The 12,626-nt window shown below is 45.2% G+C and overlaps 1 protein-coding gene across 1 annotated transcript in view; it reads right to left on the reverse strand.

The window, feature by feature from the left end:
• bent (projectin protein bent) overlaps positions 1-12,626 on the reverse strand; it is a 72,487-nt gene that overhangs the window by 6,529 nt on the left and 53,332 nt on the right. Inside the window, exons 100-107 of the mRNA XM_066732450.1 lie at positions 12,296-12,577; positions 11,843-12,142; positions 11,425-11,727; positions 10,293-10,751; positions 10,070-10,192; positions 9,018-9,905; positions 8,529-8,831; positions 90-8,454 (exon numbers count right to left, since the gene is read on the reverse strand). Coding sequence (XP_066588547.1) covers positions 90-8,454; positions 8,529-8,831; positions 9,018-9,905; positions 10,070-10,192; positions 10,293-10,751; positions 11,425-11,727; positions 11,843-12,142; positions 12,296-12,577 — 11,023 coding nt within the window. The remainder of the gene's footprint in view (positions 1-89; positions 8,455-8,528; positions 8,832-9,017; positions 9,906-10,069; positions 10,193-10,292; positions 10,752-11,424; positions 11,728-11,842; positions 12,143-12,295; positions 12,578-12,626) is intronic.

A 12,626-nucleotide genomic window follows, 5' to 3' on the forward strand; every position in this document is an offset into this window, starting at 1 on the left:
AAAATAAGAGACAGTACATTAAAAGCAGAAGACAGCGATGAAAAGTATGTACAACCTGAGCATAAGAGAATAAAAGAAGCGTAACTTACAATTCAAAGATGAGGACCATTTCGTCATCATCTTCAAAAGCATCGTGGAGATTGATAAGTTTCTGATGATGAAGTTGATTCATAATGTCGATTTCTTTTCTGATCAGCTCCTTCTCCATGACGTGAGATACAGGGATGAATTTAGCAGCGAAAATGTTGCCAGTTGACCTTTCTCTGCATCGATGGACCACACCGAATGCTCCGGTACCAATCTCTTCGAGGATGTCGTACTTGTCGTAAACAGAGGTGTGCTTGATCTCGACAGGTTGAGGGACGTATTTGCTATAGACGTCGAAGACAAACTGGTCGTAGTTGCTGACCTTTTCGTCGCTGCTTCCACGAATCTTCTTGCCAGAGCTGTCAACCTTATACTCCTTCTGTTTGAACTCCCTCTTAATGGATCCCTTGGTGGTTATCAATGGCGTCACCTCGCTAGGATCCGACCTTCCATAGACGTTCTCCGCACAAACCCTGAAGTCGTACTGACAACCAGCACTCAAGTTTGTCACAGCCATTGTGCAGAATCTCGTATTTCCAGCTCTGATCCAGCTGGTCATAGGATATTCTCTCTTCTCTACGACATAATTAGTAATGTTGCTACCACCGTCCCAAACTGGGGGCTTCCATGTGAGGGCCAATGAGTCGTGGCCAATGTTGTCGATTTGTGGGAACCTTGGTGGGTCTGGACGGTCGCTGATCTGAATCTTGATGATGGCTGAGTCCTGGCCCAGCTCGTTTTCTGCTGTAATCCTGTATGGACCAGAATCCAGTTTGCTGCCATCACGGATGGTGAGGACTGCGTGTCTCTCCTTGGTCTCTTCGGCGTAATGACCTCCAGACTCGATGACTTCACCTTCCCTGACCCATGTGATCTTTGGCTTAGGATGTCCAGTGAAGGGTATCTTGACGACCACGTTGACACCCTTATCGAAGTAGGCAGTATCCCTGAATCTTGGTGGTACGTTCAGTTTGGGAGGAGTCTTGATGAAGAGTTCGCCCTTTGTGGATTTTACTCCAACCTTATTGGATGCTCTACAGAAGTACTGGTCTGCATCCTCGCCGAATACGTCGTTGATTATCAAGTTATGAGTGTCACCCTCCGAATAGATGTTGTACCTGCAACCATTTACTAGTTCCCTGGCTCCCTTGAACCAGGTGATGGTTGGGTTTGGTATGCCCTTGATGATACATTGGAATTGGGCGTTGTGGTTCTGCACACAATTGACATTGTGGAGAGGTCTGATGATTTCTGGAGCCTTAGCAGCATCAGGATCCTTGATGGTGACTGATGTGGAAGCCTTGGACTCTGGACCACAACCAGCGTCGTTCTGGGCGAAGACTCTGAATTCGTACTGTCTATCTTCGATCAGATTACTAGCAGTGATCTGAGTAGCCAGACAAATGATCGGGTTGACTCTCTGCCAGGCTTGACCTCCGACTTCTCGCTTGTCAATCCAGTAACCTTGAATTCTGGCCCCACCATCGCTCTCTGGCTTGTCCCAGGAGAGATGAACAAAGTCACCTCCAACCTGAGTAACAACCGGGGTACCAGGTGGTCCAGGTGGATCGAAGGGTGCTTTGGCCTTGATTGGATTAATACCTTCCAGTGGTGGTCCTATTCCATTATCGTTAACTGCCATCACCCTAAAGAGGTACTCTTGGCCTTCAGTAAGTCCTTGAACTGTAAAGTTAGTGTCCTTGCAGAAGGACGAGATCGTAATCCAGTGAGTGTGGCTGATGTCCTTGCGTTCTACCACGTAATGAGTGACCTTGAGACCACCATTGTCTTTGGGTGGATGCCAGGTGAGGTGGCAGTTGTGCTTATCAATTGCAGAAACTTCCAGTGGTCCAATTGGTGGTCCTGGTAGACCAGTGATGAAGATCTCGAAGGATCCACTCACGCTACCACTGTCGTTGGATATCGAAAGGTCATATACTCCTGCGTCGTCCTTTTGGATGTCCTTGATGAAAATGATGAGGTACTCATCGAACACAGTGTACTTGATGTGCGTCGTTTCATCAATCTTTCTTCCATCCTTCTTCAAGGTCACTTCCATTGGCTGGTCTCCACTGTAATAGATCTTGATCTTCGTATTATCTCTCTCAGCCAAATACACGTCTCCAGGCATTCTCTCGATCCTCGGTGGAGTTCCTATCTTCAAACGGGCTGTTGTAGTTGCAATTCCAAGTGGATTGGACACTTGACAGCTGAAGTCACCATTGTCAGAATCGGTGACTTCGGAGATGATGAGTCTGTAAATTCCATCAACGCTCTCCGCGTGGAACCTTCCGCCTAAGGTAATTTCCTTTCCATTCTTCAACCACCTGGGAGTCGGTATTGGCTTACCTGTGGCTTCGCACTCGAATACCAACATTTTACCAAGTGGTACTATTTGGCTGATCGGTAAAGTCCGGATGAAGTCGGGTTTCTCGCCACCTTCTACTTCGCAGACCTTCACCGGTGTCGTGCAGGAACTTGGCTCGGATCTTCCAGCTGCGTTCACGGCGAAGACACGGAATTCGTAGTCTCCTCGTTCTATCAGGTTGAGAACGCAGTATTCGGTATCTGTGACGTTATAGTCATTGCACTTGTGCCAGAAGGCACTTCCGACTTCCCGTTTCTCTATGACGTAACCGGTGATGCGGCTGCCACCATCGGATACTGGAGCCTCCCACTTGAGGTCAACGTAGTTCTTGCCAACCTTGATGACATGAGGAGTACCAGGAGGAGATGGGACATTGAATTTGCTCTTTAGTTTGAAGGGAGCTGAAGGTGGACTGGGTTTACTGAATCCAGCTGCGTTTTTAGCTCGTACCCTGAACTCGTACTCATGCCCAGCTCCAAGACCATAGATGATGTAGGTGGTATCTTTGACGAGATAATCGTTGGCCACTCGCCATTGAGCATCATCCGCAGGTTCTCTGAATTCGATCTTATAACCTTGAACTCTAGACCCACCGTCCGACAGTGGTCTGGTCCATATCAAGGTAGCATTCGAAGTGTCCCAGTCGGTGACCCTTGGTTGACCCGGTGGATCTGGTACAGTGAATGGGAATTTGGCTGTGATTGGCTCGTCCGCTGCCAGAGGTTCGGAAACTCCATATTGGTTCTCTGCTCTGATCCTGAAGTTATATTTCTTGTTCGGTTCGAGGCCAATTACGTCATAGTGTGTGTTCCTGACGAAGCTGCTGAGTTTTACCCAGTAGCCAGCAGGCTCCAGCTTCTCAACAACGTAATTTGTGATAGGGGAACCACCATCATCGAACGGTGGCTTCCAGGACAGAGCACAGGTTTCTGGCGTGATGTCGGAGATGTCCAGTGGTCCTTGAGGTGGCGATGGTTTGTCGACGACCAAGACCTTGCAGCAAGCTGAGTCGCTTCCAATTGTATTGCTGAGATAAATTGTGTAGGTACCAGTATCGGACCTCTTGGCCTTCTTGTTGATGAATTGGGATGCGATATCAGTTGTTTCGAATTTAATTCTGTCACCTGTGAGAACATCTTCTCCATTGATCGTCCAGCTGGGTTTGGGCCTGGGATTAGCGTAGTAAGGAACTGTGATGGTAAACGGTTCGCCAGCAATTACCGTCATGTCGCGGATGCTGAGGTCACTAGTGATCTTAGGGGCGAATGGTGGTGCACAGGCTCTGATGGTATCGGAGCTACCACTAAATGGTCCCTGACCTGCGGCGTTCAAAGCAGCAACTCTGAACTCATAATCGTGGTTCTCTATCAGTCCAGTGACCTTGAGTGTGAGATCATTGACCAAAGAAGGAGTGGCCTTGACCCATTTGTCTTCATTAATGAGACGTTTTTCAATGACGTAACCGATAATGGGTGACCCACCATCGTGTCTTGGTCTGGTCCAGTTGATGGTGATACTGTCTTCGGTTGTCTCCACGGATCTTGGAATTCCTGGAGCTCCAGGTGGATCGAATGGATGTCTGGCCTTGATAGGTTCGCTGGTGGTCGCTGGGTCCGAAGTTCCATACTGGTTCTCCGCCATGACTCTAAATTCGTACAATGATCCGATCTGAAGATTGCGAACCCTGACGAAAGGTGTGGTAACGTAACTACTGATCTTCGACCAGGAACCACGTGGTTCTCGTTTTTCGATAACGTAGTTGGTGATATCTGCTCCTCCATTGTCCTTCGGAGGATTCCAGAAGAGAGTAAGAGCATCTCCAGCGAATTCGTCTGCTCTCAAGTTCTGAGGCGGGCTAGGACGATCGAGGACTTTGACGTTTACAGTAGCAGTATCATAACCAGAGGAGTTTCTCAATTGTAATCTGTACTGACCACCGTCGGTTCTCTTGGAATTCTTCACTACTAAGCTAGCATAATCATCAGCCAATTGCTGGTGAATTCTGCTATCGGAGTCATCCAGGACCACGTCGTTGGCCAACCAGGTAGCGACAGGTTTCGGGAATCCAACGTAAGGAACATGAATAGAGAAGTCTTCACCAGCCCTGACAGTGATGTCTCTGACACCACCGAGATCCATAACAGGTTTGTTGGGCTGTTCCTCGATAACCACAGGATTGCTAGGTCTGCTAGGCTCACTATTACCCACTTCGTTGACAGCGATGACCCTGAAGGTGTACTCTTCGCCTTCTATCAATTTTGGAACTGTGTAAATCGTGCTTGGTATCAGAGCTGTATTAACATCAGACCAATCCGAGTCTCCCTTTGCCTTCTTCTGAATGATATAGCCCTTGATCTTGGCTCCACCATCGCCGCGTGGTCTCCAACTTAGGGTCACTGAGTCCTTGGTAATTCTGTCTGCCTTCGGTGGTTCCGGTGCATCCGGACGTAATCGTTGATAACCTGCTATGATTGGTTCCGTTGGTTTGCTTGGTTTTCCAGGCCCAGCCTCGTTTACAGCCAATACCCTGAACTCGTATTTGGAGCCCTCGTGAAGATCCTGTACCACGAAGGTCGTGTTCGGTGATGGATAATTGTTAACCTTGAGCCATTCCCCACCACGTTCTCTTTTCTCGATATAATATCCAGTGATTGGCTTTCCTCCGGTGATGATTGGAGGATTCCAGGTGAGGCTGCAGCTGTTGGGAGTGTAACCAAGGATTTCCGGTTGACTTGGTGCATCCGGAGGATCGAATGGACTTTTTGCGACGACTGGTTTGCCATCCAGTGGTTCAGAGACACCGTACATATTTTCAGCACGTACTCTGAATTCGTACTTTCTGCCCTCGGTGAGTCCTTTGGCAGTGAAATTGGTAGTTGGACAGTATCCTGGTACCTGTCGCCAATTGTCAGTAGCATAATCCGAGATCTCCACGATGTAGTTAGTGATGTCTGATCCACCATCGTCGTCTGGTTTGTTCCAGGACAAGGAAACAGTTTCCTGGGTTGTTGCTGTGTATTGGAGTGGTCCTCTGGGTGGTCCTGGTTTGTCCACAACGATGACCTCAATATCAGCAGAATCGCTGCCATGTTCATTGGTAGCTGTAATGGTGTACTTTCCACTGTCATCTCTTACAGATTTTTCAATCAACAGTTGAGTACGGTCACTCTTCGTTTCTGTCGATATACGCAGAGTCTCTAGTAGTTTCGTTGCATTCTTCGTCCATTCTATGGTTGGAGTAGGTGCTCCAGCTAATGGAATATTCACGTTTATCGGTTCTCCAGCTCTGACCTTGATCTTTCTTCCTATCAGGTGATCCAAGAAGAGTTTAGGTTTTTCTTTCATGGGTTTGGCTATGAATACCGATGATACGTCGCTTGGTTTTCCAGCTCCTGCTGCGTTGACAGCTGCTACTCTATATTCGTATTGGTGACCTTCAGTTACACGATCATCGTAGTACTCTGGACCCTTAACGGGTTCCTGGTTCAATTTCAGCCAGCGACCGGTCGCTCTGTCCCTTCGTTCCACATCATAACCAATGATCTTGGATCCTCCATTGCTGATTGGAGGAGTCCAGTGAATTTTAATGTGATCCTTGTCAGCATCCACACACTCTGGTTTGCCAGGTTGACCTGGGGCCTGGAACTGATTCTTGGCCACCACTGGGCGATCCGTATTCAGAGGATCCGAGCGACCTTGAAGGTTCTCCGCGCAGACCCTGAATTCGTATTTGGTACCCTCGAGCAATCTTGGGACTGTAGCATGGTTGTATCTAGGATTTACGTGATTTACAGCTGGTACCCAGCCTCCTCCATGGGTCAAATCACGTTTTTCAATTACGTAACCTGTGATTTCGCTACCACCGTTGTCATTGGGTGGCTTCCAGGATAATGTAACTGACTGACTGGTGATTTCCTCATAGGTCAATGGACCTTCTGGTGGTCCTGGTCTGTCAAGGACGATAACTTGGAAACTACCTTCATCGATACCACTGCTATTCTTCAGCAACAGATGGTAAAGTCCAGAATCTGATCTTTTAGCATTGACAGTATGCACGATTGTGTGGTAACCTATTGATGTAACTGTTGTTCTGTCTGTGGTTTCAAGATTATTGCTACCAATTGTCCAAGTGACCTCTGGAGTTGGTTCACCAATGAAGTCAATGTCCACATGGAAGATGAGACCAGCCTTGATACGAATATCCTGCAAGGGAGTCTTGATCTTCGGTGCTAAATATCTTGGTTTAGCAGTTACAAGATCACTAGGTTCGGATGGTTCCGATTGTCCAGCTGCATTGACAGCGATGACCCTGAACTCGTATTCTTGACCCTCAGTAAGGTCAGGGACAGTAATATTTGTCTGTGTTGGAGGAACGTGAATGGCGTTGATCCAGTAAGGACTGCCTTTTTCTTTCTTTTGTACGATGTAACCGGTCAAAGGTGTACCACCGTCGTTCTTCGGTGCTGGCCAAGTGAGGTCCACGTGATCCTTATCCCAATCTGTAATTTGTGGCCTTCCAGGTGCATCAGGTTCGTCGAATTCGTTCTTAGCTATGATGCTCTTGCTGGTCTCCAGTGGTTCGGACTCCCCAATTATGTTTACAGCCTTTACCCTGAAGAGGTACTCCTTTCTATGTACCAGTCTAGCTACCTCGTGACTAAGGACCATACTCATACCAGCATCTGACCAGGTTCCTCTGGAAAGATCCATTTTTTCAATGATGTAATGAAGAATTGGGCTACCACCGTCGTCCTTGGGATGACTCCAAGCCAGGTGACAATTCTCCTTGGACACGTTGCTCACGACTAATGGTGCCTCAGGTGGGGATGGTTTGTCCAAAACTGTTACCCTTCCACTGCCACTGAATTTGCCATAATCGTTGGTCAAGGTCAAAGTGTAACGACCTGTGTCCTCACGTACGGAGAACGGAATTTCAAAGCTAGTCTCGGTATTCGTCGTGTACATCTCGTGTCTGTCATCCTCAAGGATTCTTCGTCCATCCAAACTCCAGGCAACGTGAGGTTTAGGTGATGCCTCGAATGGTATCGTGTACAGGATCTTGTTTCCTGCTTTAACCGTGATGTCATTGAGGTTGGAGGCGTCAAATATGGGAGCAAGGAATCTTGGTTTGGCAATGACCGGAAGTGAAGCGTCGGATGGGTCACCTGGACCTCCCTTGTTCACCGCGATGACTCTGAATTCGTATTCTTGACCTTCGGTAAGGTCAGGGACGGTACCACTGGTCTTGTCACCAGGTATTTCAACGGCCTTCTCCCATTGTCCAAATTTGGGCTTTTTCTCAATGATGTAACTGGTAATCGGGGATCCACCATCCTTCTTCGGTGGTGTCCATTCAAGGTCAACATGATCCTTGTCCCAGTTAGTAGCTATAGGTGTTCCAGGTTTATCAGGTCTGCTGTATGGGTCCTTGGCAGTGATGGTATCCATTCCTAGAAGTGGAATAGATTCTCCCTGCTTGTTGACTGCACGGACTCTGAATTGATAATCGTGACCTTCGATAAGATGGTCCACGTGAGCGTTGGTTCCCTGAGCCTCCGCTACTGGTACCCAACGCATATTCTCGGTATCCATTTTCTCGACTTGGTAATACAAAATCTCGCAGCCACCATCGTCCCTTGGTGTTCTCCATTTGAGATCGCATCCATTCTTTGTAACGTTGTCCGTCTTCAGTGGGCCTTCCGGTGGTCCTGGCACGTCAAGGACGTTCACCGTCAATGTCGCAGAATCTCTACCATTGACATTTCTTGCCGAAAGCGTGTAGACGCCGGAATCGGAGCGTCTGGCCTCCATCACACGGACCTTCGTGTTGTAATCCTCATTAGTAATCTTAACACGGTCATCTCCGACGATCGTGTCGCCCTTCAGGGTCCATTCTTTCGTTGGTGGCGGCTCACCAGTCACAGGTACGTCGAAATCGAAATAGCCACCTGCTCTTACCTTCACGTCCAGCATGTAATTTCTGTCTATCTTTGGTGGTACTAGAAGAGAAACAACCTTTGTTATTTTCAAGGTCATCGAATAAGATTGAAAAACAAGAGAAAGTATAGCTTACGGTTCTTTGGACGAGCAATGTGGGATTTTGAGGCGTCCGATGGTTCACCAGGCCCTGCCTTGTTCACTGCCCGTACACGGAATTCGTACTGCTGACCTTCGACAAGGTCATTGACTTTGCCAGAAGTCACGTCACCATCAACCTCGGCGCATTTTTCCCAGGTTGGGCTGTACTTGTCCCTCCTCTCGATGACATAACCTGTGATCGGGGATCCACCATCCTCCAATGGCCTGTTCCATTTCAATTCCACAAAGTCGACATCATAATCTTCAATAGTTGGTGTTCCTGGTTTGCCAGGCTCATCTGCAATTACAAAAATGTATGTCTGAATAAATTCACGAAGTAAATATATACAGTAGTTAAATAATCTAACTTCAAAATAGGCATTTAGAGAAGATTGCACTATTACAAAGTATTTAAATTCAACAATCATAACTATCGAAATATGAAATAACCAATTTAATAAAATGATCAAAAATAATAACTTACCAAACGGATTCTTAGCTTCGATGCTTTGAGCAGCAGTGAGTGGTTCAGATTTGCCTTGTTTATTTACAGCCCTAACCCTGAATTTGTACTTGTGTCCAGGGGTGAGTCCTTCAACATTAGCAGTGGTCTCGTGACCTTCAGCCTCTCCAGCTGGTACCCAACGACCTGAAGCCTCGTCGAGCTTCTCAATGATGTATTTATCGATGGGTTGACCTCCATCATCTTCAGGAGGTTTCCAGGACAGCTTACAGCCCTCGGCATGGATGTCAGAGGCTCTGAGTGGTCCTTGAGGTGGACTTGGTTTGTCTAGGACAGTGACCTTCACGAAAGCCTCGTCTCTACCGTTGATGTTCTCAGCGATGATAGCGTATTTTCCAGAATCTGCTCTCACTGCTGATCTCACGTTCAAAACTGTATTGTAATCCACATGTTTAACCTTGATTCGATCAGAGGGCCTGACCTCCCGACCAGACAACTGCCATCTGGTATCTGGGGCTGGTTCTCCAGTGACCTTGACATCGAAACCAAAGCTCTGGCCAGCCTTGATCTTGACATCATTAAGATTAGTACGGTCGATCCTTGGTGCTTGATTTCTGGGCTTGGCTATGATAGTCGGTGTAGCGTCTGAAGGTTCACCTGGTCCCGCTTTATTAACAGCTCGCACGCGGAACTCATAGGGTTGACCTTCGATCAGATCTGGCACTGTGCCGAAGGTCATATCACCCGGCACTTCAGCAGCTTTCTCCCACTGCCCATATTTGTCCTTCTTCTCGATCACGTAACTCGTGATTGGAGAACCTCCATCGGTCTCTGGTGGTGACCACCTCAGATCTACATGGTCACTGTCCCAATCAGTAGCTTGCACGTTTCCTGGTTTTCCTGGTTCATCTGCAAAAACATTGACTTTTAATATCTTAAAACTTCTTTCACTAAAAAAATATAAATAAAAAATTATTCTTCATAATAATCTTAAGATTAATAAAACAGTCTTAAAAAAACTATACAGTAAAATTACAAAAACAAAGTTTTAATTTTCTTAGTTTCAAACTTACCAAATGGATTCTTAGCAAGTATAGTTTCTTCAGCAACCAGAGGCTTTGATTCTCCTTCGGCATTCACTGCAGCCACTCTGAACAGGTATTCCTTTCCTGGTATCAAGCCAGCTACCTCCAGATCTGAATAGTACAAAAATTTTAATTAGCGTGCATGTTGATTAATTATTACAATAAAAAATTTACAAGTGTAATTGTGATTAAAAAGGAAAAAAGATCTTACTAGGCTCGGTGGATCTTCCGCAGGGTACCCAGCAGCCAGTTTCAGGGTCCATCTTGTCGACCTGATAGTACTCGATGGGAGTGCCGCCGTCATCTAGCGGTCTCTTCCATGCAAGTTTGCAACCTTCCTTGTGGACGTCGGATACTTGAAGAGGTCCTTCCGGTGGCTTAGGCTTGTCCGTAACGGTCACCTGCACTGTCACGGAGTCCCTACCCGAAGTGTTACTTGCACTGACTGTGTAATCCCCACTGTCGTCCCTCGTAACCGGCCGGATGCTGAATTTAGTGCTGTTGTCCGAGTTGTCAATTTGAATTCTGCGATCAGACTGCAATGGGATCGCCCCGTAGCGCCATTCGATCCTTGGCGCTGGCTCGCCTATCACATTCGCGTCGAATTTCAGCATCGAGCCAGCTGACAACGTCACATCGCGGAGGTTGCGTCTGTCGATCTTGGGTGCCACTGTAAAAAATCCCGGTCAATCAGTTTGCGCAATTCCCTCGTTCACTATTTTATTTTCAAGTTGATACTCCATTTATTTTATTGGAGGTTTATAGTTATTATTATACGATTTAACTATTATAATTCGACTTTCAAATATATCTTTAGTTCTTTGATCATGTTTCTATTAGATTACAGAGGTTTAAATTATTGTTTGTGTACATTTTAATTGAAATGTTTGCAATTGAAAATTATTACTAGTCATCAGAGTTGGCGAATATCCAATTACTAACGAAAAGCTAATTTATTTTTCTGCGTTCATTTCATACCCAAGGCGCCAATATGTCATTGGGCATTAACAGGCCAAGGATCTTGATTAATTGCCAATGACACATCGACTTAGACATTGTTAAAGATTAATTAAGCATTCGAGAAATTTAACGTACTGATCAGAATTTTTTAGATTAAATATTTTAAAGGTAATTTATAATTTTAAGAATTTTGTAAAATTATTTAAGCGCGAGAGTAAAATAGTATACTATGGTAAGATTATATTTGTTGAATTAAAATTATTAAAATTGAAATAGAACAAGTTTGGATTTAATCTTAAAATTTAAATTTTCAGATTTGAAAAGAATTATATTAATAAATTTGAATGGAATTAGATTCTGTTTTTTTCTTAATTGGAACTTACAGAATCTTGGTTTGGCAGTAAAAGTCTTGCTAGCATCTCCAGGTTCTGATTGACCAGCTTTGTTGACAGCAATGACCCTGAAGAGGTAGTCATTTCCTTCAATGAGACCATGCACTAACGCTTGTTTCACAGGAGTATCAGTTTCCAGAGCTTTCTCCCACATTGTGCTGTATTTGTCTTTCTTTTCAATTATGTAACCAGTGATTGGTGATCCACCATCGCTGACTGGCTCTTTCCAGGCTAACTCCACTTGATTGGCTGTCCAGTCTACTGGCTCTGGTGCTCCAGGTGGACTTGGTACAGCTAAAAAAATCATTCCAATAATCATTATTATAAGCCAATACAATAATCGCTTAAGAGAGATTATATATCTGTTAAATATTTTTAATAATATGAGAGTAATTTGTTTTCAACTTACTGAAAGGATCTTTAGCAACAATGGTACCAAATGTTTCAAGAGGCTCGGATTCTCCTTCTTTATTGAGAGCCTTAACCCTGAATTTGTACTCGTGTCCAGGTGTCAAATCCTCCACTTTCATCTCGGGTCCAGTGGTCTTACCAACTGGTAGCCAGACACCAGTTTCTGGATCGAATTTCTCCACAAGGTAACCTTCGATCGGTTCGCCACCATCGTCCTTGGGCTTCTTCCATTTTAGAGTGCAGCCATCCTTGTGAATATCAGATACTTCCAAGGGTCCTTCTGGCTTGCCAGGTTTAGCTAATATTAAAAATATAATTTTTAATATTAATAATATAAATAACATAGACAAGAATTATATACTTGCAAATAATTGAAAGAGATAATTATTATAATTTTAATATCATTATTGAATTTTTTGTCGAAACAAAAATTTGGAGTAATTTTACTTACAGACAACAGTGACTTCAACTTCAGCAGTATCAGATCCATGCTGGTTGATGGCAGTAATTTTGTATGTTCCACTGTCCTTTCTTTCAGGTTTGTCGTTGAAGAATTTACTGTTGTATGGAACATTTTGTATTCTACGATGTGTCGTCTGTGTGATGCTCTTGTTATTTATGAGCCACGTGACGTCTGGCGGAGGTTCACCAATAATTTTAACGTCAAAGTTGAACGCTTCGTTTTCTCGTACTGTGATATTACGTAGATTCTTTCTATCGATTCTCGGTGGTACTGTAAAAAACATTGCTTTGTTTCAAATCTGCTTTCATTATTTCACAAT

The sequence above is a fragment of the Prorops nasuta genome, unplaced genomic scaffold (genome assembly GCF_024137725.1).
Source record: "Prorops nasuta isolate Cenicafe-Biocafe unplaced genomic scaffold, Cenicafe_Pnas_1.2 PNAS00010, whole genome shotgun sequence".
In the NCBI taxonomy this organism is placed as follows: Eukaryota; Metazoa; Arthropoda; class Insecta; order Hymenoptera; family Bethylidae; genus Prorops; species Prorops nasuta.